This window comes from Nicotiana sylvestris, chromosome 1, assembly GCF_000393655.2.
Source record: "Nicotiana sylvestris chromosome 1, ASM39365v2, whole genome shotgun sequence".
NCBI classification, from domain to species: Eukaryota; Viridiplantae; Streptophyta; class Magnoliopsida; order Solanales; family Solanaceae; genus Nicotiana; species Nicotiana sylvestris.
Window position 1 is genome coordinate 112,681,675 of NC_091057.1, and position 26,576 is coordinate 112,708,250.

The 26,576-nt window shown below is 35.9% G+C and overlaps 2 protein-coding genes across 6 annotated transcripts; one reads left to right on the forward strand and one right to left on the reverse strand.

Moving 5' to 3' along the window:
• Nucleotides 1-4,257: 4,257 nt before the first annotated feature.
• On the forward strand, nucleotides 4,258-6,778 carry LOC104244785 (F-box/kelch-repeat protein At1g22040). Of its 5 annotated transcripts, none has more exons than XM_009800274.2 (2): nucleotides 4,258-4,435; nucleotides 5,039-6,778. In XM_009800274.2, exon 2 carries the CDS (start codon nucleotides 5,167-5,169, stop codon nucleotides 6,583-6,585), a length of 1,419 nt encoding a protein of 472 aa, XP_009798576.1. In that variant the 5' UTR covers nucleotides 4,258-4,435; nucleotides 5,039-5,166; the 3' UTR covers nucleotides 6,586-6,778. The 5 variants fall into 5 exon arrangements, with proteins under 5 accessions (XP_009798576.1, XP_009798577.1, XP_009798578.1 ...); XM_009800275.2 differs by having other exon boundaries at nucleotides 5,042-6,778; XM_009800276.2 differs by having other exon boundaries at nucleotides 5,104-6,778.
• A 408-nt stretch (nucleotides 6,779-7,186) lies between these two features.
• LOC104244784 (BRASSINOSTEROID INSENSITIVE 1-associated receptor kinase 1-like) lies at nucleotides 7,187-17,349 on the reverse strand. The gene is made up of 11 exons (XM_009800273.2): nucleotides 16,874-17,349; nucleotides 16,255-16,387; nucleotides 16,095-16,166; nucleotides 14,289-14,432; nucleotides 13,233-13,304; nucleotides 13,067-13,138; nucleotides 12,904-12,980; nucleotides 10,703-10,837; nucleotides 10,274-10,615; nucleotides 9,318-9,712; nucleotides 7,187-7,816 (listed from the first exon to the last, which is right to left on the reverse strand). Exons 1-11 carry the CDS (start codon nucleotides 16,965-16,967, stop codon nucleotides 7,502-7,504), a joined length of 1,851 nt encoding a protein of 616 aa, XP_009798575.1. The 5' UTR covers nucleotides 16,968-17,349; the 3' UTR covers nucleotides 7,187-7,501.
• Between the last annotated feature and the right edge of the window lie 9,227 nt (nucleotides 17,350-26,576).

The following is a 26,576-nucleotide window of genomic DNA, read 5'->3' on the forward strand; positions in this document are numbered from 1 at the left end:
TACAAGTTGAACGTGGTGTTTACGCAAAAAAAAAAAAAAAAAAAAAACCTTGCTGGGTCGTAGCAATATGAATGCAGTGTTGTCATATCTACCTCAATCAAATAATATGTCTTAATCTCAGACTAATTAGATCAAGTTATAGACTAATTAGATCAAGTTATATAAATACGTCGGAACTCGGAATCACTCAACTAGAGTTAAGTTCAAATTCAATATTCAAATGATCCATCATAACTTAATTATTTACGATAGTATTAAATTACATAATATTCTAATTATACTTGGTATGATGGACTGTAAGAATCTTTATTCGAGTCTGAATCCTTTTATTATCGCATAATTCATGTCTATTTAACTACGTAAACTTGCAAATACATAATCAAAAAGGGAAGAAAAAGAATTTTAGCTTTCTTTTATTTTATTTTTGTCCCTTAGGGGTCGTTGATTAGGGCTGTGCATTTGGATCGGATATCCGAAATCCGATCCGACATACTCTATTTTGGATTTTCGGATTTCGGATTTCGGATTTTCGGATTGGATACGGATTATGTTTTTTAAAATTTCGGATTTTCGGATTGGCATGATTTTAATCCGATCCGATCCGAAATCCGAAATTATATGGGCCTATATAGTATATATAAATAGTTAAATACTATACTACCCTAAAATTTTAGGGTTAACTTAACCCGGTTAAGTATACTATACTACTCTAAATAATATTCCTAGGTTATATCGGTGTTTCCTCTTTTCCGCCTCTCTTCAGTTCACTAGTTCACCTTCACTCTTCAGAGTTCATTGTTGCCAGTTGCCACAGTCAAGCCAGTGAAGTTCAGAGTTCAGTCGACCAAGCTTCCGCGGTTCCGCCTCTCTTCTTCTTCACTCTTTATCTCAGTGACTCAGTCCTCTCGGTCTCGAAGTCTCAACTCTCAAGCCAGTGAAGTAGTGAACTCCAACTTCTCTCGAAGTCTCAAGCCAGTAAAGTAATCTTCTTCTTCACTATTAGTTATTATTGGTTCATACTTCATTGTTGCTTTCCCCTCTGTCTTAGAGCTCAAATGTGATGTTTTCTACCTTTTATTTCTCGACAGAAATCAAATAATGTGTGTTTTTGTGTCTTTTTTTTGTGTGTTAGAGAGATATTACAACATCTTTATTTTGAATTTTCATACTATTTTTTCAATTTTTATGTATGTATCGATTTGTCTTTATGTTCTGTTTTTTATCTCTTTCATTTTCTATTCTTCTTTTTCTGATTTTATTTTGGTTTTTTTGTTTGTTTTGGTAGATGGAAAACGAGACAGAGACAGTGAATGAACTTCAAATTGTTGAAACAGTTGGTGAAAGTAATGCTTCAACTGATTCAGATTCAACAACCAATAACAGTGAATCTGAACCTGGTTCGAAGAAAAGAAAAATGGTTAAAGAAAAATCAATGGCTTGGCGCTACTTCAACAAGTTCACTGATTTCGAGGGTGTGAAAAAAGCGAGATGCAAGTTTTGTTCAGAAGAATATGTAGTCGATACTAAGCATAGCGGCACAAGCAATTTGTTATTGCATATTCCCAAATGTCCGACCAATCCCTACAAGGCAGAAGGTAGCCAGACAACATTAGGTTTTCAGCCGCAAGGTCTAACAGGTGATGTTTCAGTTATCCCTTGGAAATTTGATCAAGAGGCATGTAGGAGGGCTTTAGCTCGTATGATTATTAAAGATGAACTTCCTTTTATTTCTGTTGAAAAAGATGGATTTAGAGACTTTGTTAGAAGTCTTCAACCTTTATTTCATATTCCATCTCGTACTACTATGACTAGGGATTGTCTTGAGATTTACCATGAAGAGAGACTTGCTTTGAAGTCTATTCTTAAAGAATCAAAACAGAGAATATGTATTACTACTGACACATGGACTTCAATTCAAAGAATTAATTATATGTGTGTTACAGCCCATTACATTGACAATAATTGGAAATTACATAAAAGGATATTGAATTTTTGTCCAATTACTAGTCATAAAGGTCAAGATTTAGCTAGTGGTATTGCAAAGTGTTTACTTGAATGGGGAGTGGATAAAGTATTTACTGTGACAGTTGATAATGCGAGTTCTAATGATGTGATGGTTAGAGAGTTATCCAAGCAATTTACTAGATGGAACACTAACTTGATGGAAGGTAAGCATGTTCATATGAGATGTATGGCTCACATCATCAATCTAGTTGTTCAAGATGGGTTGAGAGATGGGAGTGTGTCTGTTGAACGAATAAGACAAGTTGTTAGGTACATTAGACAAGTTGTTGATGCAAAATGAAGATGCTTTCTTGAGAGAAATGGCAAAGAATATGAAAGAAAAATTTGACAAGTATTGGGGGGATCCACATAAGATGAACAAAATGATTTTTATCTCATGTGTGCTTGATCCACACCATAAGTTTAATACTCTTTCATTTGCACTTGGTTCTATGTTTGGAGAAACAGTAGGTTTGAAAATACAAGAGGATGTGAAAACATACATGGATACTTTGTTTAATGTGTATGCAATGAAAAATGGTGGTTCTGGTTCATGTCCATCTTCTTCTTCTCCATCTTCTCCATCTTCTACATGTTCTGGTCCATCTTCTTCATCATTGCTCTCAAAATTCATGCTAGATTTAAAGAAGCATAAGAAATGTGGCGGAGTTGATTCTAAAACGGAGTTAGATAAATATTTGGGTGAAGAAGTTGAGGAAGACCATGAAAAGTTTAACATTCTGGGGTGGTGGAAGTTGAACTCACCTAGATTTCCCACTCTTGCTGAGATGGCACGTGATGTGCTAGCCATTCCGATTTCTAGTGTTGCCTCAAAATCAGCCTTTAGCACCGGCGGACGCATACTTGATCCATTTAGGAGTTCATTGACTCCTAGATTGGTTCAAGCTCTTGTGTGTGTCCAAGATTGGCTTCGTAATGAATCAACAACTCCGATTAAAATTGAAGAAGATTTAGATAATCTTGAACAACTTGAAGCTGGTAAGCCTATCTTATTACTTGTGTTTAATGTATACTTTATTTGTATGTTTATTTAGATTACTTCTAAACTAATTTCTTGTGTTACTATCTTATTATACAGAATTTATGAATACGGGAAGAGAGCCTTGCATTGTCGACATATAGTGATTTTCCATTTGTTGTACAAGCTCAGGTATTTCATTATATACTTGCTCTGAAAATGCTCTTTGTATTGATTCATTATACACTTGCTCTCAGGTATTTCATTATACAAGCTCTTTGTATTATACAGGTATTTCTGGACCATGAGCTGTCTTTTTCTTTCTCTGAAAATGCTCTTTGTATTGTTTGAAATTGCAGATTTTTAACTTGTCTCACAGTCCTACTGAGAATCTGAGATTGAGAGCTACATTTGGCCTGGTTGCTGGTTTGTGTTGACTGTTGCGGCTTCCCAAAACTTGGAACTTGGAACTCTTTTGTTTTGTGTAATATGTTAAAGAACTGCTGGGACTTTAGTAGTTTGGTTTGTTTTATTTTGCTATGAAAATATGGTTTGAAAGACAATTGATTGTGTTTTGTTTGGGGTCTTCAGTTTGGTTTACTGTCCAGTTGTGTAAATTTCAGATTGTTGTTTTGTTTTGTTAAGTTCGAACATTGTTACTAGGGCTGTGCATTTTTGAACTCAGTTGCATTATTAATTTTTATGAGTACTCAGTTCAGTCAGTTGTGTACTGTAAATTGAACATTGTTAACAATGTGAAGTACTTAATTTCGAAGTTCAAACAAGTATTTGAAAAGTGATTGCTCAATTTGTATTTGGAAAGTAATTCCCAACATTTGTTTATGTACTTCGAACAAGTTTTGAAAAGTGACAATCCGATCCGACAATCCGAAAAATTATCCGATCCAAAGTTTCAAATTCGATCCGATCCAATGTTAATTCGGATCGGATTCGGATTGCCCTTTTCAGAATCCGAAATTCGAAATCCGAATCCGAAATATGCTAAATCCGATCTGATCTGATCCGTGCACAGCCCTATCGTTGATAAGATAGTAATGAATATTGTATATTAGTAATGTTAAGATTAGTTATGTTGATAGCATTAAAAAATTTTGAAAAAGCAATTATATATTTTTATTTATATATTAAAAATTATATACTGCTAATATCATAATTTGTTATGTATGAAAATATTAGTTATATATCATTTTAAAAAAAAAACTAACAAACAAGAAATTAATTACTACAAAGGCTACAGCCGCAGCGCTGTGCTATATTTTACAGAAAGCAGATGACACAATGGCTGTAGAAGAGAGCTCAATTATCTCTGATAATTCCTTCCCCTCGGGGCCCTTTGTCCCCACCACCTTATAGTATCTCCTTTCAAAGCTCATCAGCCAAGCCCTAATTTTCAGCTTTTTTTCTCTTAACTATTTCTTCATCTTTGCGTAGGTAAAAATTTCTTTCTTTTGGGAAATTTTCTGATTTCCTTTATGGGTTTTGATGTATTGTTGTGATCCTTCAACCCCTTTTCATTTGATGTGGTGTGGCACTTTCTGGAGGATTCTAATGCAAAAAAGATTCAATTTTTGAGGTTTTTAACTATTTGGGTTCTTCTTTTTTTTTTGTTTCTTGAATAGCTGGGAAAATCCTGTTGAATTTGTTGATGAATGATGCGTATCAGTCTGAGAGTAATTTTCAGCTGTTTGTTGGTGAATATTTCTGTTGTTTCATGCTGAATTTCAATTTCTCGAAAGCTTAATGCAATCTTTTAGTCCAATTTCTTTTCAATCTGAATTTATTTTTTTTTGTTTGCCCAGTTAGCTTGTTGTATCCTTACTAGGTCCAAACTTCATTTTTCCAAAGTTTCTTTGTTTAATATAACTTAGTGCTTATTGGAATCAATAGGACTGAACAGAGGATAGTGGAAATAGAAGATTAATATTGTTGACCCTAACAAGTTTGGGACTGAGGTCTAGTTGATTGATCTTTTTCACTCTTTCCCTTTTCCCCTTTATGATGCTAGCTGAATTTTATGGTTTTGTGGAATTTTAGTAGGAGGCATGCACTGAATTGTTATGATGCTAGCTGAATTTTATGGATTTGTGGCATTTTAATAGAAGCATGCATTGAATTGGTGGGTGCAAGTTATCAAGGTTGCAGCATAAAAAGGGGAAAGACTAATGGGTGGCGTATTGAGTCGGAGTAATCACAAATCTAATGTGGGGGAGCTCATTGAGGGTTCCCAAAGTGCAGCATGCAAGAGACAAAGGACATCAGATAGCTTTTGGGAGCATAGTCCACGATTGATTCCAAGTCTGCCCGATGAGATATCTATTCAAATCCTCGCCAGACTTCCTAGAATATACCACTTAAGTGCAAAATTAGTTTCGCGGAGCTGGAAAGCTGCTGTGATGAGCTCTGAACTTTATAGGTGTAGAAAAGAACTTGGAACGACCGAAGAGTGGCTCTATCTCTTGACAAAGACCGACGGTGATAAGCTTTTGTGGTATGCTTTTGATCCAATCTCCATAAAGTGGCAAAGGTTGCCACCAATGCCTGCAATGGCAGTCAATGATGGACCTAAAAGTGGTTTATCTGGACTTCGGGCGTGGAACGTGGTGGATTCCAGTATCAGAATTGCTGATGCCATAAGGGGTTGGCTTGGTAGGAAAAATGCTCTGGATCAAGTTCCATTTTGTGGTTGTGCTATTGGAGCTGTTGACGGATGCCTCTATGCACTTGGGGGATTCTTTAGAGCTGCGGCCATGACATCTGTTTGGCGGTATGACCCTATTGTAAACTCTTGGAATGAAGTAAGTCCCATGTCTATTGCGAGAGCTTATTGCAAGACAGGTGTCTTAAATGGAAAGCTTTATGTAGTAGGAGGTGTTACTCGGGATCGTGGTGGACTTACTCCCCTTCAATCTGCTGAAGTATTTGATCCTCATACCGGTGTTTGGTCTGAAGTCCCAAGCATGCCATTTTCAAAAGCTCAGATGCTACCCACTGCTTTTCTTGCTGATCTACTTAAACCTATAGCTACCGGGATGACATCTTATCAGGGGAAACTATATGTTCCTCAAAGTTTGTATTGCTGGCCTTTTTTTGTTGATGTTGGAGGAGAGGTGTATGATCCCGAAACAAATGCATGGGTTGAAATGCCAATTGGCATGGGAGATGGCTGGCCTGCTAGGCAGGCAGGAACAAAGCTGAGTGTCACTGTTGAAGGAGAGCTGTATGCATTGGATCCTTCTACTACTCTAGATAGTGCTAGAATAAAAGTTTATGATCATCAAGATGATTCATGGAAAGTGATTGAAGGAGATATACCCATTAACGACGATTCAGAGTCTCCTTATCTTCTTGCTGGTTTTCTTGGAAAGCTCCATGTGATTACTAAAGATGCAAATCACAATATCATGGTCATGCAAGCTGATAGGCAGAATCATTTAGTTCCTTCTCCATCAACCTCATCAAATAAAATTGTACATGAAGTTCCAGAACTGGTTTTAGGATCTGAAGCGAATATGTGGAGAGTTATTGCATCGAGAAGTGGTGGATCTGCAGAGCTGGTTAGCTGCCAGATCCTTGATGTATAGTTATGTCACGTAAGGTTGTGATTCACCTTGTTTTGATGTTGCCTTTCTGTATTTTCCCTCAGTTAATACAACCAGATAGTTTTATGATGTACGTGAAGCTCAGTCTTGAGGAAACAGCAACACTGTATATTGCAGCCTCCAAACATATATATATTTCCACAGAGATAATATAATTCGGCTAAAGTATGTTGTATGATCTGTGTGCATGTCTGGTCAGGTAATTCTTTTGTGGTCAGCAAAATTGATCCTTTAGGCACTTGATTTCTCATGCAGCCATGGAAAGAACTTGAATTATATGTGCGCGCTAATGTAATGATGCTCCTCTTTAAACAACTTTAATAAGGGCAATATGCTAATGGTGAATGAAATTATACTGTTTTCGCCAATCCTCTGTTCCTTCTGAGTTCTCAAAAGATAGCATTGCACACTATAGACTACTTTATGAACTATATATATAGAACTGTTTCCAATTAATCTTTTGTAGACTGATATCAATCTCCTACTTCTCTGATGCTTTCTGCATAGCGAGATATCTGAAGCATCGAAAATTTTCTTTCCCGTTATCTGGCATTCACCAATAAACTTTCTTGAAACACAAAAATTGGCAGGCAACTGAAAATTTTAGTACTGTAAAGTTGTGTGTTTATTTGTCTAACAAACAACCACTAGAAAAAGAAAATACATTTGTGCTTCCACAGCCATTCCTGCTGTGGATTAACTTTCACATTCAAACCTGTAAAAATGACCCAATATACTATAGACATTCTGATGTCATCAAAATTCCTGACATACAAATATAAGCTTAAAAATGAAAAAGAAGGAAAATAATATGCACAAAGATGAAATTGGGCAATTACAAATACAACGAGGATAATGAGTCCTATATGTGCTGCTGGCAGAATTGCAGAAAGATCGATCATCTTGGCCCTGATAACTCATCAGGTCGTAGATTATAAGTGGAGTCTGCGATAATCCAATCAGTGTGAGGGTGGTGAGCGGGATAGTCCTGACGGACCATCTCCTCTTTCTGCCATTCTTCCCACCTCTCAGCCAGGCCATCACCTTCAAGCATTCTCACCACTTCTGACATCTTTGGACGTTCCATTGGCGAGCTCCCTGTACAGAGAAGAGCTACCCGAATAAGCTGTTCCACCTCTTCTTCTTCGTAATTACCTTGAAGATCTGCATCTACTAATGTTTCATACTTCTTGTCCTTCAGAAGTCCCTTGACCTGAAATTTCAGCCAATTTTTAGAGGTCAACAAAGGTACATAACCATTCATTCATATGGCTGCCATTTACAACAAAACACCTCATCACGTCACTCAATAATTAATTTCATCAAAATAATAAGAAAGCATTCACCAAAGAAGCTATAGGAGACTGAGAAGACAGAAAACCGGAGAGCATGAGGCTCCTGATTCTCTGCTCATATTTGAATCGCATTGAATTTCCAAGTTCAGAAGTCACTTCATTTAATTTCCAAGTTTGAGTAGTCACTTTATTTAATTTCCCTAATAGTTCAAGTTAACTTCAACCACAGTGAAACGCTTGCCGTCCTCTCTTTCACTCCTCAAGGAAAAGTTCCTTTTCTCGAGGATCCTCCCAAAGGAGTCCCCTTTCGCTAAGCGTATCTTTACCTCACCTACATTCCAATGCAACACTAACCAAATACAGAGGAAATAGCCAAGCAATTCAGTACAAAAAAAGAATATATACTATTCTCTCTGCATAAAAGTGACAGTCAATTTGGCATGGAAGGAGTATCTGAATCTTCCGATGCAGGGATAAGCAAGATAAGTGTTTCTGCTAACCAAAGGGAGAAAGAGATTTTTACACTAAAGATCAATTATCGAACAATCTGCTATTATTAGATAATAAAACTTATCCACCCTGACCTTAACACAAATGTGACAAACATTTTAGCAAGAAATGGTTAAGTTCTAGAAAAACAAAGAAAATACAGAGTGCGCATAAATCCAAGTCACATGCAGAATATTATTTTGGAAACCTGGATGTTTTGAATGATCTAATATCAAAAATAACTGAAATCATACATGCTAAACTGCAAAGTAAGCCCTACTAGAACTCACAATAATTTTTTTATAAGGTAAAGCTCACAATATAAATCCATACTTATTAATTTAGACACAAATTCGCAGCTTTGAGACTTGAGAGAAGAAAGAAAGAGAGCTATGAGCTTGTATTATATGCGTAAAAGAATGAGGGAGATGAGAAGAATCTGAGATTTGTCGTTGAGGGGAGTATAGTGGATGTGGGTTAAATACAGGGGTAGGGAAGGGAGAAAAGGGCAGAAATGGGATTGGGGATATAAGAGGGAAAGGCAGGGAAAGGGACGTGACAGAGTCGCTTACTCGCTTATCTGCTCGTCCCCATTTGGCGTGGTAGGGTTGTTGTCTGTATGATTTGCAACTAATGATAAGAAATGATGCAGGTTTTACAAATCAGCTTTTCGTCATGTTGGGTACAGAAGCGATGGTGTTCTGCTTGCAGGCAGACGAATGCAGGAAAGTGGGTCCCTCTCACCTGTGCTCACTTCCATTTTAAAAGTCAGCGGCACGACAAAAACTGGCAATTACAAAGAATATCAAGCTTTGACTTATAAAAGAGAAGAGAAAAATGATTGAGGTCTCCAGAATTAATCAGAAAAGATCTACAGATAAGCTAGAATTAGAACAACTAGAGTATGTACAGAAGTTAGTAAATGCTTACCCAATCTAGCAACATGACATCATCATCATTTGCAAGTCGAGCAAGATCAAAAGCCCGTTGCCCAGTTATGAGCTCTAGAAGCATAACTCCATAGCCAAACACATCCGTTTTCTCTGAAGATTTACCAGTGGATAAATACTCGGGGGCAATATGCCCAATTGTACCACGTACAGCAGTGGTAACATGAGTATCCTTGTAGTCCATGAGTTTGGCTAACCCAAAATCCCCAACAACTGCTTCATACTCCTCATCCAACAATATATTTGCAGCTTTGACATCACGGTGAATGATCTTAGGGTCGCAATGATCATGTAAATAAGCAAGGCCTCTTGCAGATCCAAGTGCTATACGCTTCCTTATTGACCACTCGAGTGGTGGATCTGATTCTGGCCGCTCTACAAGAATGTCAATTCCCCGTAAGAACAAATTCAGGATGTTAAGTAAACTAGTGGCAATTTCCTATTTTGGCTTAAAGAGAATTTACTTATCGGTATCGTGTGCTTCAAGCACAACTAAGAATTACTTTCTATTCCTGACACTACGAATTTAGATGATAAAACTTGAAGTGATATCATAATGTTTGGTAGACATCAAGGATGACAACACTTGTGAAATTGCTTGATAGAACACGAGTAAAAAGAAACATCAACTTCGCACTAGGATTTCATACTCATAATTATAACTCACTAACTACTAATACAACCACTACAAATATCAAATAATGTCAAGTTTACACAATGATCTACAACTCTGCAGTAACTTCTCCAAATTTATCACTAGACCATAACTTAATTCCAAAAAAGAATAAATAAACATTTTTCTGAGAATGAAAAAAGAACAAATAAATAAACATTGTTATTGGTTTTTAGCTTTTTCGAGTGCTTGAGCTGATGTATTTTGACTAAATGAAGGAGGAATAGAAAAAGAAATGCAGAAAATTCCAGACTAAGAGATACCTCTTAAGCGCGAAGCAACACTTCCATTCGACATGTATGGATAAACAAGCAACCGTTCAGTTGCTGTCATGCAAAAGCCCAACAAACGAAGTAGATTTCGATGCACAGCCATGCTAATCATTTCTACTTCTGTCTGAAACTGTAACTCCCCGCCTTGAGTACGCTCTTCTTTTAATCTTTTAACCGCAACTAAAGAGCCATCAGCCAACCTACCCTTGTAAACCTTGCCAAATCCTCCTCTACCAAGTATATTCTTGTTGCTAAAATTGTCTGTTGCAACTTGTAATTCGCGCAAGGAAAACCTCTTGAGTTGTCCAAGATGAACTTCTGGATCCTCCTCAGCTGCAAAACAAGGTAAAATTGTGAGAATACATTAAATTAAAATTAATAACAAAAAACTAATTGAGATGTTTGATTGAGGCCTCCCACCAGGAACATCAAAGAAGTGATCTTGTGGTTTCTTTCGACGCCACCAAGCAAGCAAAATTGCAGGAGCTGCAAACAGAAGAGCGGCCCCGGCAGCAACTCCTCCAGCAATTGCCCCGGTTGCACTGTTGCCCACACCTAGGAGTTTCGAATTTTTAAGTTGTTATAATTGTTTGATGGATGACTAAAACTTAACAAAGACAGTTCTAAACTTCTAAAAAAAGGGATATTGTAGTTTCACCATTAGCACTCAAACCAAGGAATATGTTCTTTTTAAAATGGCTCACACCTAGGAATATGTTGTAAAGCTAACGTGCAAACAAAAGAAAAAAGATGCAGATTTAGGTTGATATCCCTCAATTTATTTACATCAATCCGGTAACTGTTTGTTATTTGGCCTCTTCGTGGTGGTGGTTTATGTACAGCACTAACGGAAGACAAGGATAACTTTGGACAACATTCATGGTCGGATATTTCTCCCCCATGTTGCTGGTAAATGCACAGCAACTAAATTCTCACCAAAGCTCTGATACTATGTGGAACAAGAGACATGGAGAACGAATTTGAGAGAAGCACGACGATAAATTTCTTATGTTTGGGTCCTTTTATAGTCAAGAACATTCAATTTATATAGTTACATCCGGGATGTCGTACACTTCTGTATTCACATCTAAGTCTAATCCATTTACACAATCTATCTAGCAGTAGATAATCCCAAAATCACTTGTAAAATACTTATCTCGCTTATAATCTGTTTGGCCAAACTTTTGAAAGGTCAAAAGTGCCTTATATAAATAAATAAATAAACTTATTTTAGAGAATAAAGGCATTCGGGCAAGCTTTTGGTGAAGGGATAAGTACTTTTGGCCGGCAGAAGCAATCTTTAAGCTTTAAAGCAGAAGCTCAAAAGTAGCTTCTACCAAAAATAATTGCTTTTGATTTTGTAAGACATGAATACCCATTGCAAAAATTTATATTTACCAAATTACTCAGTACGTAACTTTCTAGTTTTTACAATTATCCATTAAAGTTTCATATTGTTATATCTAGGAGGTGTGAGAGGTTAGTCCTAGTGGGTACGAGGAGAAGTAGAGGTAGGCCAAAGAAGTCTTGCGGAGAGGTGATTAGGCGGCAAATGACGCAGCTAAAGCTTACTGAGGACATGACTCTTGATAGGAAGGTGTGGAGGTCGAGGATTAGGGTAGAAGGTTAGTAGGAAGTCGAGCGTTTCCCTTAGTCTTCCTCAGTTCGATAGCATTAGCGTTAGTATCATTTTATTCTTAGATTGTTATTACTATCTATCGTTTAATTGCTATCTTGGCTTCGTTTTTCTTAATATCTTGTGTTGTTACTACTTGTTGTCGCTGCTTCTTTCATCTTTTCTTTGGCCGAGGGTCTATGGGAAACAACCTCTCTACCCTCCCAGGGTAGGGTAAAGCTGCGAACATCCTACCCTCCCCATCCCCCACTTGTGGGAATCCACTGGGTTTATTGTTGTTGTTTTGTTATTTGATCTATGTTATACTATCAGAAACCTAAGTGAGAGAAATGATTAAAGTGAGACCATTACATACATAAGATTATGTGCGCGGTTGGAAGTAGGATTTGATTCTTAAAAAGGAAGAAGGTTGTTTTGTTTTATTTTTTGAGCCAATTATAGGATTCAACGCACATTTTGCTCTATTTTCTTTGACATCATTATTATGTGAGTACCGGTAATATTCTTTACATGTATTTTTTTGTAATTTTTGGTTTAGATTTGCTCCTCTACTTATTTGGTAGGCATATTCCATAAAGAAGTTAAATTTAAGAGTTGGTAAACCAAATAAAAAATAAGAAATCATATTATGCAGGCTCATTCATCTATTTAAATAATATTAATATTTTAAATAATGCTCATATCTTATTAAATATATAACATTACTTTATTAACACAAATAAGTGTTAGAACAAATTTCAAGCATGCTTTTAGAAAAGTAACAATTATTATAATATGCAAATGAAAGCTTTTAAAAGAAAGATCTTGTTAGGGGCTCATTTCTTGCCCTAAAGCAGTCAGCCCTTCCCCTTCCTTCTTCCCGACATATCCTCACTCCTAGTGATCAAGGGTAAAGGTCTTTTACCAAAGAAAATAGGAAAAAGGGAAAAACTGTGAGATGCCAAAGCTTCTTAACCCATAAAAGCATAAATTATTTTCAGCAAACCTGAGGAAGAAGGGGGCGTCGGAGAAATAGGAGGAGGTGGAGCAGCTGGAAGAATATCCAATTGATTATTAGCAAAACTGAAATATTGACACTCAGATGTTAGATTTTCTTTATCATGATTCCAGTTACAGAACTTATGTATAAACTAGTGCTTTTTGCAGACCTGATAGGAGTGAAAAGTGAAAAGGAACCATTGACTGGAACAGGTCCTGTTAAATTATTGTTTGACAGATCACTGCATTGAGAGAAATGACCATTAGCACCTAAAGATTGAAAACACTGATAGTGAAAAGAGCACATGATAAAAAAGGCACCAGCTTTATACTTACAGCACTTGAAGTGAAATGACTGTGGTTAGCAACATGGGAATACGTCCATTCAAACTGTTATTGTTAAGCCTCCTTCAATTTGGCAAAGAAAAAACAAAAAGTTAGACCAAACTTGAGCAGACAGGACTCAGCTGATTTATCAGTCCATTTGTACCATGTAGATTGTAAATACTTGAGTAATGAAGAAAAACTAGTAATATCAGAAGATGCTACAAAATTCATGTCCAATATCCCAGAAAGTTTTTTGACACTGTTTCAGGTTGAGTTTTATGTGTATATACAATCTTCAGGAATTATCAACATTCTCAGGGTTTCAGGTAATAAGAAGAATAGCATGATATCCTGTTAAGCAACGGCAGTGAGCCTTATACAGAGCAGCAACCGCAATTTTATCGACCACTCATATCCACCTAACTTTTTGCAGCCTATATAAGGAAAGTAGGAACAATGCCTAACAAGAATTAATGGACAATTGCGAACAAAGTGTGATGCACAGGACACAAATTTCATTGTCAAGTACTGGTGTCAGACACACATCGAGCACGTGTTAGTCTAGTTTTCTGTAACTTTTTCTTGAATTCTCGGACACGCATGTCCTCCATTCGGACACCCCAAGACACCCAGTTTCTCTAGTGCTATGAGCGCCTTCAGGTTTTCTTCTTCCGCATCCTCTTCCTCTCCCTCTATATGAATAATATAAGCCACATAGAAAAATGTTTAGAAATTATGATACTGTCTCCAATTGGCCTTGATACTTCAGGTGTTTGAAAATTTCATGTCTTCATGTCAACATGGCTGCTACTTGGTCAATAAACAGCAAAGTCTATCCCCATTATCCAAATAACTAAACAAGAGAAATGAAGGTTTGCTCTGACAGCACAGTTTTGCTCTAAACTATTAGCAACTTTCACTTTTGCTAAAATAGTAGGTGCTATTTTTGAGTAAGCAAAATCTTCAGAAAATAAAAGCTCAAGGCTTAAGAAACTATTCAGCAAAAGAAAAGAAGACCAAAAACAAACACCCAGTAAAAGAGGCAAAAGGATGTATAACTCATACAGGAAACGCAGTTTCTGAAGCTTGCCCAATGTGTCAGGGATTGGACCATTTAACCTGTTCAGGTAAAGATCCAAGCTCACCAAATTCGTCAAATTCCCCAGTTCAAAAGGAATTCTTCCACTTATATTATTACTATAAAGTTCCCTGAAATTAGGAAAAGAGGTCGTAAGCAATTAGTTCAGCAACTTCCTGACCACACAATCTGCAAAAATAAAGGGCTATCACATAAGCCATAACATAGCAATGTAGCACATTAAAAGTTAAGAAGTGCATCCACACACTACACCTTTTGAGAGAGAAAAAGGAGGTTCACAATGAGTTTGAAGTGAAAAAGAGAACATGCAGTGGAGGGGATTCTCTCCATGGAAAGAGTATTCATTACTGCTTACAGCAGCTCTCAGTTCACTCACTCATCTTGCTACTTCAAATAAAAGTTATGAAAGGAATCCATTTAACTTTTAAGTTATTTCACAGGATACTGCTTTTACAATCTACAGATAGGATTATCATCATGATAAAGGAAATGAAGAAGTCTCCGGACCAATTTGAGAGTGGCATAATCCACTATCAGCTTAGCAAGAAAGAAATGAAGCAATATGTAGAAAGCTTTAAGTATTCTATGTTCAACGGAATCACCAGCATATGGATTTGTTAAAATCAATATAATTGAAGCAGAAAAGGTGTTTTCCTATCAACTTCCATTGGTCGACCAATTCAAAGGTGCATAAGATAAGAAATTTGTTAACCAAAGTGGAAGTACAATCACGACACATTTCTTATGAATTAACTCAGAGAAAATATTCCCAACCAGAATAAAGAAATGAATCAAATGATACACTTTGGCATGAGAATTTGGAAAACATGGAAATTATTAATACTAGAAACCCATAGCCTAATAGTGCAAACTCAGAAGGACAAATAGAATGTGTGTCTACTGTCAAATAAATCCCCTCCTTCTCAGTCTAACTAAGCTTGGACAACTGAAGTTTAGAAAAGTGCATTATAAGTACTTGTTTTATAAGAGAAGTGAATTCACATAGTTTGTTAGTATAGAATAATAGCTGAAATATCTGGAAATCTGGACTATCATTGCAGTAATTTAATTCTTGAACGTTGTAACTTTGCCATTTAAGAGGAAGTATCATGTAGATTTAGACAAATTAAAAGAAGTCCATCATCTTGGATCAAGGATATGTAGGTATATCCACTAGATACATTCTAGTACCTCTAGAAAAATAAGATGAACATTTTCTCTTAATTAGGGTGTGGATATCAAGTCAACGGAGCAAATCAAAGTTCCCTGGCAAGTTCAATAATCTATTCATACAAGAAACAACATATCTTCGTGCCCACTCAACGCACAAAAAGCATCACCAACATAACTGAAAGTGGTACTCACCATATCATAATTTCTCGACCAGAAGAATACAAAATAAGGATTGTCAGGGTTGAACATAATTAAAAGCTACTGCACCATATACTAGTGAAAATTGAATGAAGAAGAAATTAACCCTTACAATTTCCATATTCCCAGTCCTTGAGTTAGATCATTCATGATATTTGAATAGATTTATCGGTTCCTACGAACAGCTATACACTAACATCAACTTTCTTGGTACCTATTTAGTATTATTTCAAACTTATCCAATCACAATCTACTCGGAGTACACAAACACTAGTGACTTAACACAGGTATATAGATGCATATATCACATGTCCATTATGACAATTTGCTAATAAACTACAAGCCAAGGAAACAGAAATACTACAGAAAGGCGGTTCAATTATCACGAAAGTTTAACTTACAAGTACTGCAAATTCGGGAGTTGACCCAGCTGTGGAACAAGTTGACCCGACAAATTTGCATTTCCAAGATCACTGCATGTAAAATGAATGGAGCTAAATTGATAAATGAACCCCATAGCACGAAAAACCAGGAAAGAACCTAGGTTTTTCTGTAGCTTACACTCTAGTTACACTATTCTCACTGTTGCAGGTCACATGAAACCAAGTACAAGGATTGACAAGGGTTGGATCCCAACTCTGTAAAACATTGTTAGGATCAGCCAAGTTGGTCTTCAGCGCATTCAATGCATCACCTGTCTTACATGAAGTGGTTAATAATCAGTAATTAGCTTATCCAAGTACCTCCTTAGTAATTAATAAGCATTAATAGTTCATCACTTTATAAAGGCTGTTTCTTCAATAAAATTAACCTCCTTATTGTTAAATAAATAGCTTATCCAAGCACATTAAACTAGCAATTTTTCTATTATATTAGTTATACTCAAACTGGTCTTTTTTCTGCCCCCACCCCCCCCCCACCCACCCACCCACCCCACCCCCAAACAAACAGGAAAAAACCCATAACTAAGCAATAACAACGAGACCACAATGATTCACAAATTAAGCTCAGAATAAGATTAATTAACTGCAATTCAACTGTTTAATGCAATGAATATACCCATTTAAACTCCAATTATTAAACAGTCAATCTGTTTAAGCAAAGAAAAAGCAGAAAGTCAACATCTTTTCAACTTAATATGAATCAAACAATCTGAAAATGTAAACTCAAAAGAACAGACCTTCAATATTAGCGGAGACAGGAACCAACAGCAGCCCAATTAAGCAAAGAAAAGCTGAGACAAAGCCCAAGATCCCCAATATCCATTGATCCATTATTCCACCCAGTCCAATTCACCACAACCGCCACCACCTAAAACCTAGATTTTCCTCATTACAAATCACTCACAATTTCACATACCACATCTTCAACAGTCAAAAACCCAGAAAAAGTAATCAAAACCCTAATCCCAAAAGAAGCAGAGAACACAGTATAATTGAAGCAAACGTCACAAAGAGATCAACAAAAAGCTTCAAGAAAAGATTTTTTACTTTCTTGGAAAATTGAGAATGGCATATAAATCACAGAGATTGGAGAAACTGTAATAATGGTTCTCTTTCTGTGGTTCTTTTTTTTTTTTTTTGGGTTAAAGTTCAATAATAATATGGAATAGTAGTATGTAATAAAATTCAACGGTCCAAGGGGAAGAATGGTGATAGTCGTCGTTGCAGAGGAAGAGAGAGAGTTGGTCAAAGGTTGTGCTTTGCTTTCACAGTTGTCTATTCTATTTGGGAAAAAAGAGCATTACTAGTGCTGTTCGGTTTATAACATTTTATACATTTCAGTTGGTAAATTTTACCCAAAGAGAGTATTACCGTATAAAAGAAAAATATTATACAGTTTCTGAACCAATACCTTAAACTACTTAAATTAGTTAAACAATAGATTTATTACATAAGCTCATTTGGTACAAGGGATAAGAGATAATTAATCCTGGATAATTTATCCTAGGATAACTTATTTCCAACCAAACGAGCCCTTAGTGTCTCGATCGCACGATACTGATTATTACTTACTTTGACCTACAACAATAACTACGACAATAATAAATCCAATATAATCCCACTGATGAGGTCTGTAAAAGGTAATATGTATGCGGACTTTACCCTTGCGTACCTTGAGAAGGTATAGAGACTATTTCCGATAAATATTGGCTCGAGAAAGATAAAAGGTAAAACAGATAATAAGTAACACCAGCAAACCAATAAGAAAACTATAGCGAAAGAAATAATATGTAATAACAAAATATAAGAATAAGACAATATAAGACTAACACTAAATAGTGCACTAAAACTATAGTTATAAACAAGGCAAACGATCGGTTATCTAACTTTTTAGCATAATCTTCGACCTAAGCTTACTTTGACCTAAAAAGAAAAATATTGTTCCTTTCTATCTTATTTTATTTAACACATTTTTATTTTTAATCTGTGGCTAAAAAGAGTGATATAATTTTCTATTGAACATCTATTTAAAATTAGCATCCCAATTTTACTCTTTAAGATATATTTGAATCCACTCGATATAAAATACATTAATATGCAAGAGAAAATCAAAACATCTAAAATACTTTTTAAAGCAATTTTGATACTTGCATATATTTATCTTATCTATCAAATGTTTTTCTTTATTTCTTATACTGTGTATCGAATCAAACACCTTCTGCACAAAATGGAATAGAGTTAGGCCTCATTTTATTTTTTTAAGATTAAGACGTCTGAATCTGAATACACATCTGAATATCAAGATGTGTATTAAGATATAAATAGTTAATAATGGCGGTGGTGGTGGTAGGTGGTGATAGTTAATAATGGCGGTGGTGATGGTAGCTGTGATTGATGAAGGTGGTGGTAAGTTTCAATGATAGGCAGTGCCCGCTGTGGTTGTTGATAGTAATGGGATAGTTAGTTGTGGTAGTTGAGGCGGATGGGTATTGATTGTGGTTGAGAATGGTGGTGGTGGGAGGGGTAGGGATGGTGGGTGGTGATAGTCGATAATGGTGGAAGCTATGATTGAAGATGACAGTGGTGCAGTGGTGGTGGTGCGGTGGTAGTGGTGGTGGCATGGTGGTAGTTGATAATGGTAGGCAGTGACGACAATTAATAATGAATATGGATGATAGCATCTTAATGAAATTAAGTCTCTGTTATAGATCTTAATCATACAAATATATTTAGACCCATTAAGTGGTTTGTGAAATATAAAAAAAAAATAAACATATTTAATGATTAAGATCTGAATAAATAAGATTCAGACTTTAAAAACAAATACACTTAATATCTAAGATCCGAATTATTAAGATTCCGGCCTCCATTAAGTGCAAACAAATGAGGTCTTAGTATCATTACAAGCTTGTTACCTTATATAATTAGTTTTAGATGTTTTTAGTAATTCATATTTGTGTTTAGTAAAAAAATTGTTTTGGCTATTTAGAGCAACGGGTATATTTTAAAACAATGTTTGCGAGTTTATGATGCTTTGGTTGTTACACAAGGTTTACAAATAATTAGCTTTGAAATTACAGTACTAGTTAAGACTTGATAGAATATGAGAGGAACTCAATTAATGTAATGTACTCTTCTAATTAATCCTTAGTCCTTTCTACTAAACAACAAACTAAATAGATTATTTTTTTTATTTGAGATTACCGGTCGATTTCGCTAGTATTTGCAAATTATACTAGCTATATAAAATTTTAGAGGCTGATATCCAAATTAACCTTTATCAAAATCAATTCCTTTTATTAATTTCTTTTAATATAAATCTTATTGTTTGTACAAGATTTGAAGTTGATATTAGAAGGTCTCTGGAATTTCTATCTAGATAGGTGGTCTTTTTAGTAAGAAAAAAAATATATTGTGAAAGTATCATTTTAGATGATATATACTCCCCCTCCGTTCACTTTTATTTTACACGTTTTTACTTTTCACGCCCTTTAAGAATTAATAAATGAATTGCATAATTTGTCATGATACTCATATTAATTGATGCATATTTTATTGGATTTAAGAAAATGATTTGAAATGAGTAATAAATACTATGGGTATAATAGGAAAAAAAATTATCTACTCTTGATACACGTAAAGTGACAAGTAAAAACGAAAATCTATTGTTAGTGTATATACCAAATAAAAGTGAACGGAGAAAATAGTAGTAACATTGATTTTTCTATTTTGTTGTCGTTGTTAAGCTAAAACGGTAAGTTTGGGGTCAAAGACGCACGCCCAATAATGGGGCCAAGCCATAGTGGGATGAATAGTGTAGGAAATAGTATTGGAAAACAGCTTTGTTCGTGCGAGTCAGTGTTTGGCTTTATTACAGAATTTAATGTGTTTTTGTTCCATTTGTGGAAAAATTACCCTACTGCTTCTTCCAACTCACGTTCCATATCAACACTTGTCTCTTTTTATTTCTTTCTTATTCTTATTTCCAGTGGTGAAATTAATTGAAACTTTTTGTGTCCGTTGCATTTATTTTGTTTCCTCATTCGTCAAAACTTCTGTTCGGTGTGAGACACTATTTTTTGGATATATACTTAGGTTTGAATAGTTTGGACATTTCATCAGTGTCATAGCAAAATATACAATTCAAGTAACGCAGTCAAATATCAAGGGAATTGAATTCATGACTCATACTCAACTTTCCAGTTTACTCACGGCAATCATTTAAGTAGATAAAGAAAAAAACGGATAAAACTTACCCGTGTTTGTACCAACCATATCAATTTAATATTGTTAAGTGAATTACTGAGGTAAAAATACATATTAAAGAATCGAAGTGAAGTAAGTTTATTTGTAAACACATTATATACGGGTGAAACCGGGGTAACATATACCCCAATTTTCCGGTGTGTCAAACGAAGCCAAGACGTGACCGCATGAGATCGGATTCAGAGCTGGAGATTTCTCGTACTGAGGCCTAAACGAAGTACCCGATAAGACAACACTTCCCCGAACCCGGAATGAGCTCCAAGACCTCGGAGATTCTACAAACAGTTGCATACGACTAGCAGAGAGCCGTGATATCCGTACTCAGCTGGATATCACGGCGCGGATCTCGCCCGATGTCGGTAGCATATCAGTAATTGATGTACATGGATAATTTTTAACTTTTTTAGAATTGTACTAAGGTTAAAACTCTCCTACTATATAAAGGGAAGTTTTTTATTCAATATACATTGTATTGCACATCCCAAGGCAATATTAACTTGTTTCTGTGCTTTCTAGTGATTGGGAGGTTCTTATTTTAATCATAACTCTTCATATACATTTGGTTCCAAATCGAAGGTCCAGTTGAAGGCAAAACTATTGTTAAGCTTAAATTCGAACCTGGAATCAATTCCACTACCGGTTTGGTTATTTATTTTATCTTTAATTCGCTTATCTAACATTATTGATCACTTGTGTTGAATCAATCCACATATCTTTAAAACCACGAATAAATTCAATTGTTATCCATTTTAAGGGTAAACGGTTTGGGGAAGTTGATAAGTGGGGATTTTGACTACTTATTAGCACCTTTAAGCTTTGTTTTAGTCCAAAAGGCGTTTAATTGTGTTCCTGAAAACTGATAAAATATGCTTAATTGCAGGAGTATTGAAAAATGAGTCACTAAGATGAAATCCAACTCAAGAAGGAGTGATTTGAACTCAAGGACAAAACCAGGCACAGAAGCTCAAAGTGCGGACCGCAGATTTCCATCTGCGGCATATCAGAGGATTGTGAGAAGTGCGATACGCACATGAAATGTGCGGCCGCAGAAGCTAAGCAAGATCAGGAGTTCAGAGAATTTTCATTTCAAGCTCAAAGGAAGTGCGGACCGCACAATTATTGTGCGGCCGCAATTGCATTTGTGCGGTTCGCAGAAGAGCCCTGTGCGGCTGCGCCCAGAAATGTGCGTACCGCAAAATATGAGAGATGCAGCCACAGTTCAGAATTGTGCGGCCGTAAGATCCAAGTCCTGTTAAGTTGAAGCAAAGTGCGGACCGCACATTGAATTTTGCGGCCACAGAACCTCCAAAAGGGCATTTTTGTCCGAAAATTTCAGCGTCGTATAAATAAAATAGTTTCACCTTTTTAGGTCAAGTTTTAAATATTCAAAGTGATGTAGTCGTTTCTCTTTGTTTCTTTAGGCAGCTTTAACTTATTTTGGTGATTTAATATTGGATTTCTCTAGTTTAATCCTTTACTATGAGTTTTATTATCTTTTCTTCTTTGTTTTCTTTTATAACCACTATGAGTAGCTAGATTTTTACTAGGATTGTGACCCAACCCTAGTGTGTAACCTTATGGGTGATTAAATCATGTTTTTTTATGAATGAGTGTTTTTTTATTTAGCTAGGTTTATGTTTCAATTGTGAAATTAATGGTTGCAAACATTGATTTATGCCTATTTGACTTAGTCTCTTCTTGAGAAAGAGAGACCTAGTCTAGGTTAATTTAGCTAACAAGGAATTGAGTCAATTGAGAGATTGATTAACCCAATTAAAGAGTTCAATCTAGAGATAGTAACAACCCGACTTGAGCTCTTATCAACCGTTTTGGTAGATACCCATTTGGTCTTGAGAGAGCCAAATTGGGCAAAATCACTCTCTGACCGAGAGGTATTGAGTGGAAAATGTAGTGTTGTGAGCTATAATACACCACAGTCAATAAAACAACATAAATGTCTTTATTCCATTAGGCAAACACCTAGGTCATTGTCACAACCCTATGCCTTTTTATATATTTGAAAAACATTCAAAAACAATCATCTCTAGTTTTATACCTTTAGATTTGCAATGCTTAGTTAATTTTAGAAGTGAAATCAATAACTTGTTTATGGAAGTGCAATCTAGATACTTCACGTACTCACTCCAAATATATGCTACTAACTCCCATCTCAGCTCCCTGTGGATTCGATCCCGACTCCTTATTGGGTTTTATTATTGCAAACGACCGTGTCATACTTGTAGACATGTAATTTTTGACCCACCCCAAGATTTTACACATTTTAGCGTAAAATATTTAGTTTAGGTTTAGTATGACTATTCTAAATAGTGTTGACTCTTTTACTTTATTTTATCACAAAAATAAAAATTACAAAAATATTTTTTCTTTTATTTAGCTAATTAATCTTTTATCTAGTTACTTTTAATTTATTTACCTTCCATAAAATTCAAAAATACAAAAAAATAGTTACACTTTATTTTCAGGAATATTATTTTAATTTTACAATAACTTTTCCATTTTTATCTTTTAGTATGATATTTAAAAAATACCAAAAAAAAAGTTTGTTTTAACGGTTAGTTTTATTTTAATAGTTATTTTGCTTAAGTAAGATTAATTAGTAAATGTTGTAGTATTTTTGGTCTTGCTTTAAAAGAAAGAGTATGAAATTTGAGGATAATTTTGTTTGGTCTTAATTGAAAAGGCTCAATTTCGAATAGCCCAAAACATTGAGTCCATACCCATTCTCCATTTGACCTAACCTAATTACTACTCCTGTAAAATAAGGCCTAGCTAACCTACGCGCCAAGCTTCAGCCGTTACCAACCTTTCTCCATCTCTTACTAGCACCCCACCCCTTTACCAAAAACATCTGCTGCACCCAATTCTCCAAGAAATTTCACACAACATCTGGCGATATAGATAGATAAAAACAGGGGAAAATGACCATCTCCAATAAATTTCCACACCGTCAAGAGCACAACTGGAACGCACAAAGACATAAGGGAAATTAAAAAGAAAAAAAAAAGAAGAAAAAAGAGTGGAACGTGCAGTAGGAAAAAACAGAAGGGGGGGGGGGGGTGAACTAGAATCTTCTTCTTTCTTTGTTCTTTATGAGGATCTTTTTCTGGTGGAGCAAGAAGATATGAGGAACTGGGTTTTGATGTTATATGAAATTTTGAAATGGCAGCAGCTAGACAAAAACGATTTTGAGCTAAAAGAACGGCAAAACGGCAAAACGAGAGTAAGAGAGGTCATGAAGAGGGATGAGTGACATGAGGGATAGAACAGTAGCTTCATTCCCTTCAATGATTGTGAGTGCCTCCATCAATTTCTTCGGCTAATTTTTGAATCCATTTTCACTTCCCTTTTTGGTTTGGTTCGATTGAAGTCGAGTTTGCCGTTAAGGTCGTCATCGAGTTTCTCGGTCAGTGGAGGTCCTGCTAGAGTTGCTGATGCATTTTCCGGTCGTGCTCCGGTCATTTGTTGGTTTACTGTAATTTCGGCTCTATTCATTTATGAAAAAAGTGTGTAAGAAGTTGCTGATGGTTGTTGTCCCTCCTTGTTGTGGCTTTGGAGTTTTATTTGCCTTTCAGCTCCATTATAGACTGTTTCAAGCTTTTTACGCGGCTCTTCATGTTGATTTCTTGCTTTAAATAAGTATGTCAAGACTTCTCTGCAATTCCTTTTAATTAGGCAAATGAGACTTGATTCAATATTGCTATCCATGTTTAGTTTCATGTGATCATTGTTTGACTTGCTATATCTGGTCATGTGTCTTTTGAAGATTGAATGGGATTGTTTGCATTTGAGTTTAAAAATGGCAATTGGAATTATTCATCGTAGCTGATGTTAATGAGGTATATTGAGAAATGTGGTTAATTCTTGTTTGTTGGTTGCATTAGGATTTGCAGACTAAATATTTGTTGAAGTCTAAATGATCTATTTTGTTATTTTTGTCCACAAGGCTGAATAAACACATCAGAAATGCATATCTTAATGGTAAAACGACTTACTGATTTATTTGTTACAAGTGCAAAGTGTTTACCAAAATATGGAATTGTTAGTGAAATGACCAAAGTTTGTGTTTATGGTTCTCGTTTTGGTAAGTAATGGAAAACTGCCTTACAAGAGTAATTCTTTCAATCCACACAAATGCTTTCGAATAACTAAAACTTTTCTGGCTTTCTTTGTACAGTCATTTTTGTAAATATTTTTATTTACTTTATCTGAGGAAGAAACTCGCTCATTACAAAATTGCCTATATTGATGAAATAAGTACTACAAAGTGAGTTGCAGTTTTAATATATTTAAGCTTATGGAATGTTTTAAAAATATATATATGAGTAGAATTAACCTTTTGAGATGAAGATTGGCTTTACGCTACTTGAAGGTGATGTCACTCTAATGAAAATAGAACACCAGAATTGTTCTGAGGAGAATTGATACACCATGAGTTCATCGTGATTATGTACACGTTCGCGTGACATATTTATGATTTTCAAAATAAATTGAGGTACGTATTCGCACAACTTCGGTCAAACTTTCTTAATATTAATAAAACGTGATTAATAATAAATCATCGTAACTATGGGTACGGTTCCCATGGCATGGTCATGATACATCAATCCAAATTCGGGTGTGCATTTTATGTGACCTAATTATAACGTCGAACAATAAAAATAAAATAAACATGTCGCGAATTGCGGGTGCATTTCATGTAGCGTGGTTTGCGGTGTGTTCCACAACGGAAAGTGTACGACAATCGTAACTTGTTCAAGAAATAATTCCATAAATCCTAAAAGAAGTTTAAAATAATTAAAAGCGGTTATAAAGTTAAAAATGCACAATAGGTTAAGATATGTAATTAATCTGATAATTAGGCCAATTATTAGCAGTTAAGCAACCGTGCTAGAACTACAGAACCCGGAAATGCCTAACACCTTCTCCCGGGTTAACAGAATTCATTACCCGAATTTCTGGTTTTGCATATTTTAAAATAAAGTCAATTTTCCTTGATTTGGGATTTAAAATAAACCGGTGACTTGGGACACCAAATAAACTATTCCAAGTGACGACTTTGAAATTAATTAAAATAATCCCATTTCGATTTATGTCACTTTAATTGAAAAAAATCTCTTATACCCACCCTTGGTGTAAAAAGGAGGTGTGACAATACCTTGTTAGAGGCATGACTTTGGACGTGATCACCCACCGTGGGGCTAAGGATAATAGTGGTGGTTTGATACAAATTTCTATAACACACTCTATTTTACGCTTATTTTTTAAGATTTTAATTTCAGGTCAGCTTAAAAATGTCAAAGTCTTAGTCTGCTCACTTGAACACTGATACTGAGTCTGGCCATCATGGCGAAAACAACAATATGGTACCTAGCAATGAGGTGTCCCCTGTTGATCCCAACAGAGTCAGAGTTGCAGACCTAGTTGATGCTAACTCGCATGTGGCCATCGACGCCAACTAGCCTACCAATCCTGAGAACATCGTTCATGGAGGAGCCCTACCAACGGCTGGAGAGGCGCCTGAAGGCGAAGGTGACGGGGTCAGTTTACGGGTGATCTTTGAAATGTTACAAGCCCAACATGTGGCGATAGCGCAGCTGAAAACTCAAAGTTGCGCCCTCAGTAGGGTTGAGCCCGAACCATCCTAGGAAAACACCCGAAGAAATAAGCGGATCACCAAAATGCCGGGTGAAACTGAGATCGGTGTCAGCTCCGAAGTAATGAAAATGTTGGAAGCATTAACCAAACGGGTGGAGTCAGGTGAAAAGAAAATTGAAGCAAATGACAAGAAGGTAGAGACATATAATTCCCGGGTCGATCAAATCCTAGGAGCGTCTCCGATATTGAAAGGCCTAGACTCCACTAAATTTGTCCAAAATCCTTTTCCTTCGAGCGCGACACCGGAGCCAATCCCGAAGAAGTTTCGTATGCCCAATATTTCCAAATACAATGAAACCGCGGACCTCCTACACGTGCGCCATCAAAGTAACAACTTGGAAGACGATGAAATCGAGTTAGTGTTATTAAAAAGGTTCGAGGAAACTCTGCCAAAGGGAGCAATGATATGGTACCAAAACTTGCCCCCAAATTCCATTGATTCGTTCGCTATGCTTGTGCATGCTTTTGTAAAGGCTCATGCCGGGGCCATCAAAGTCG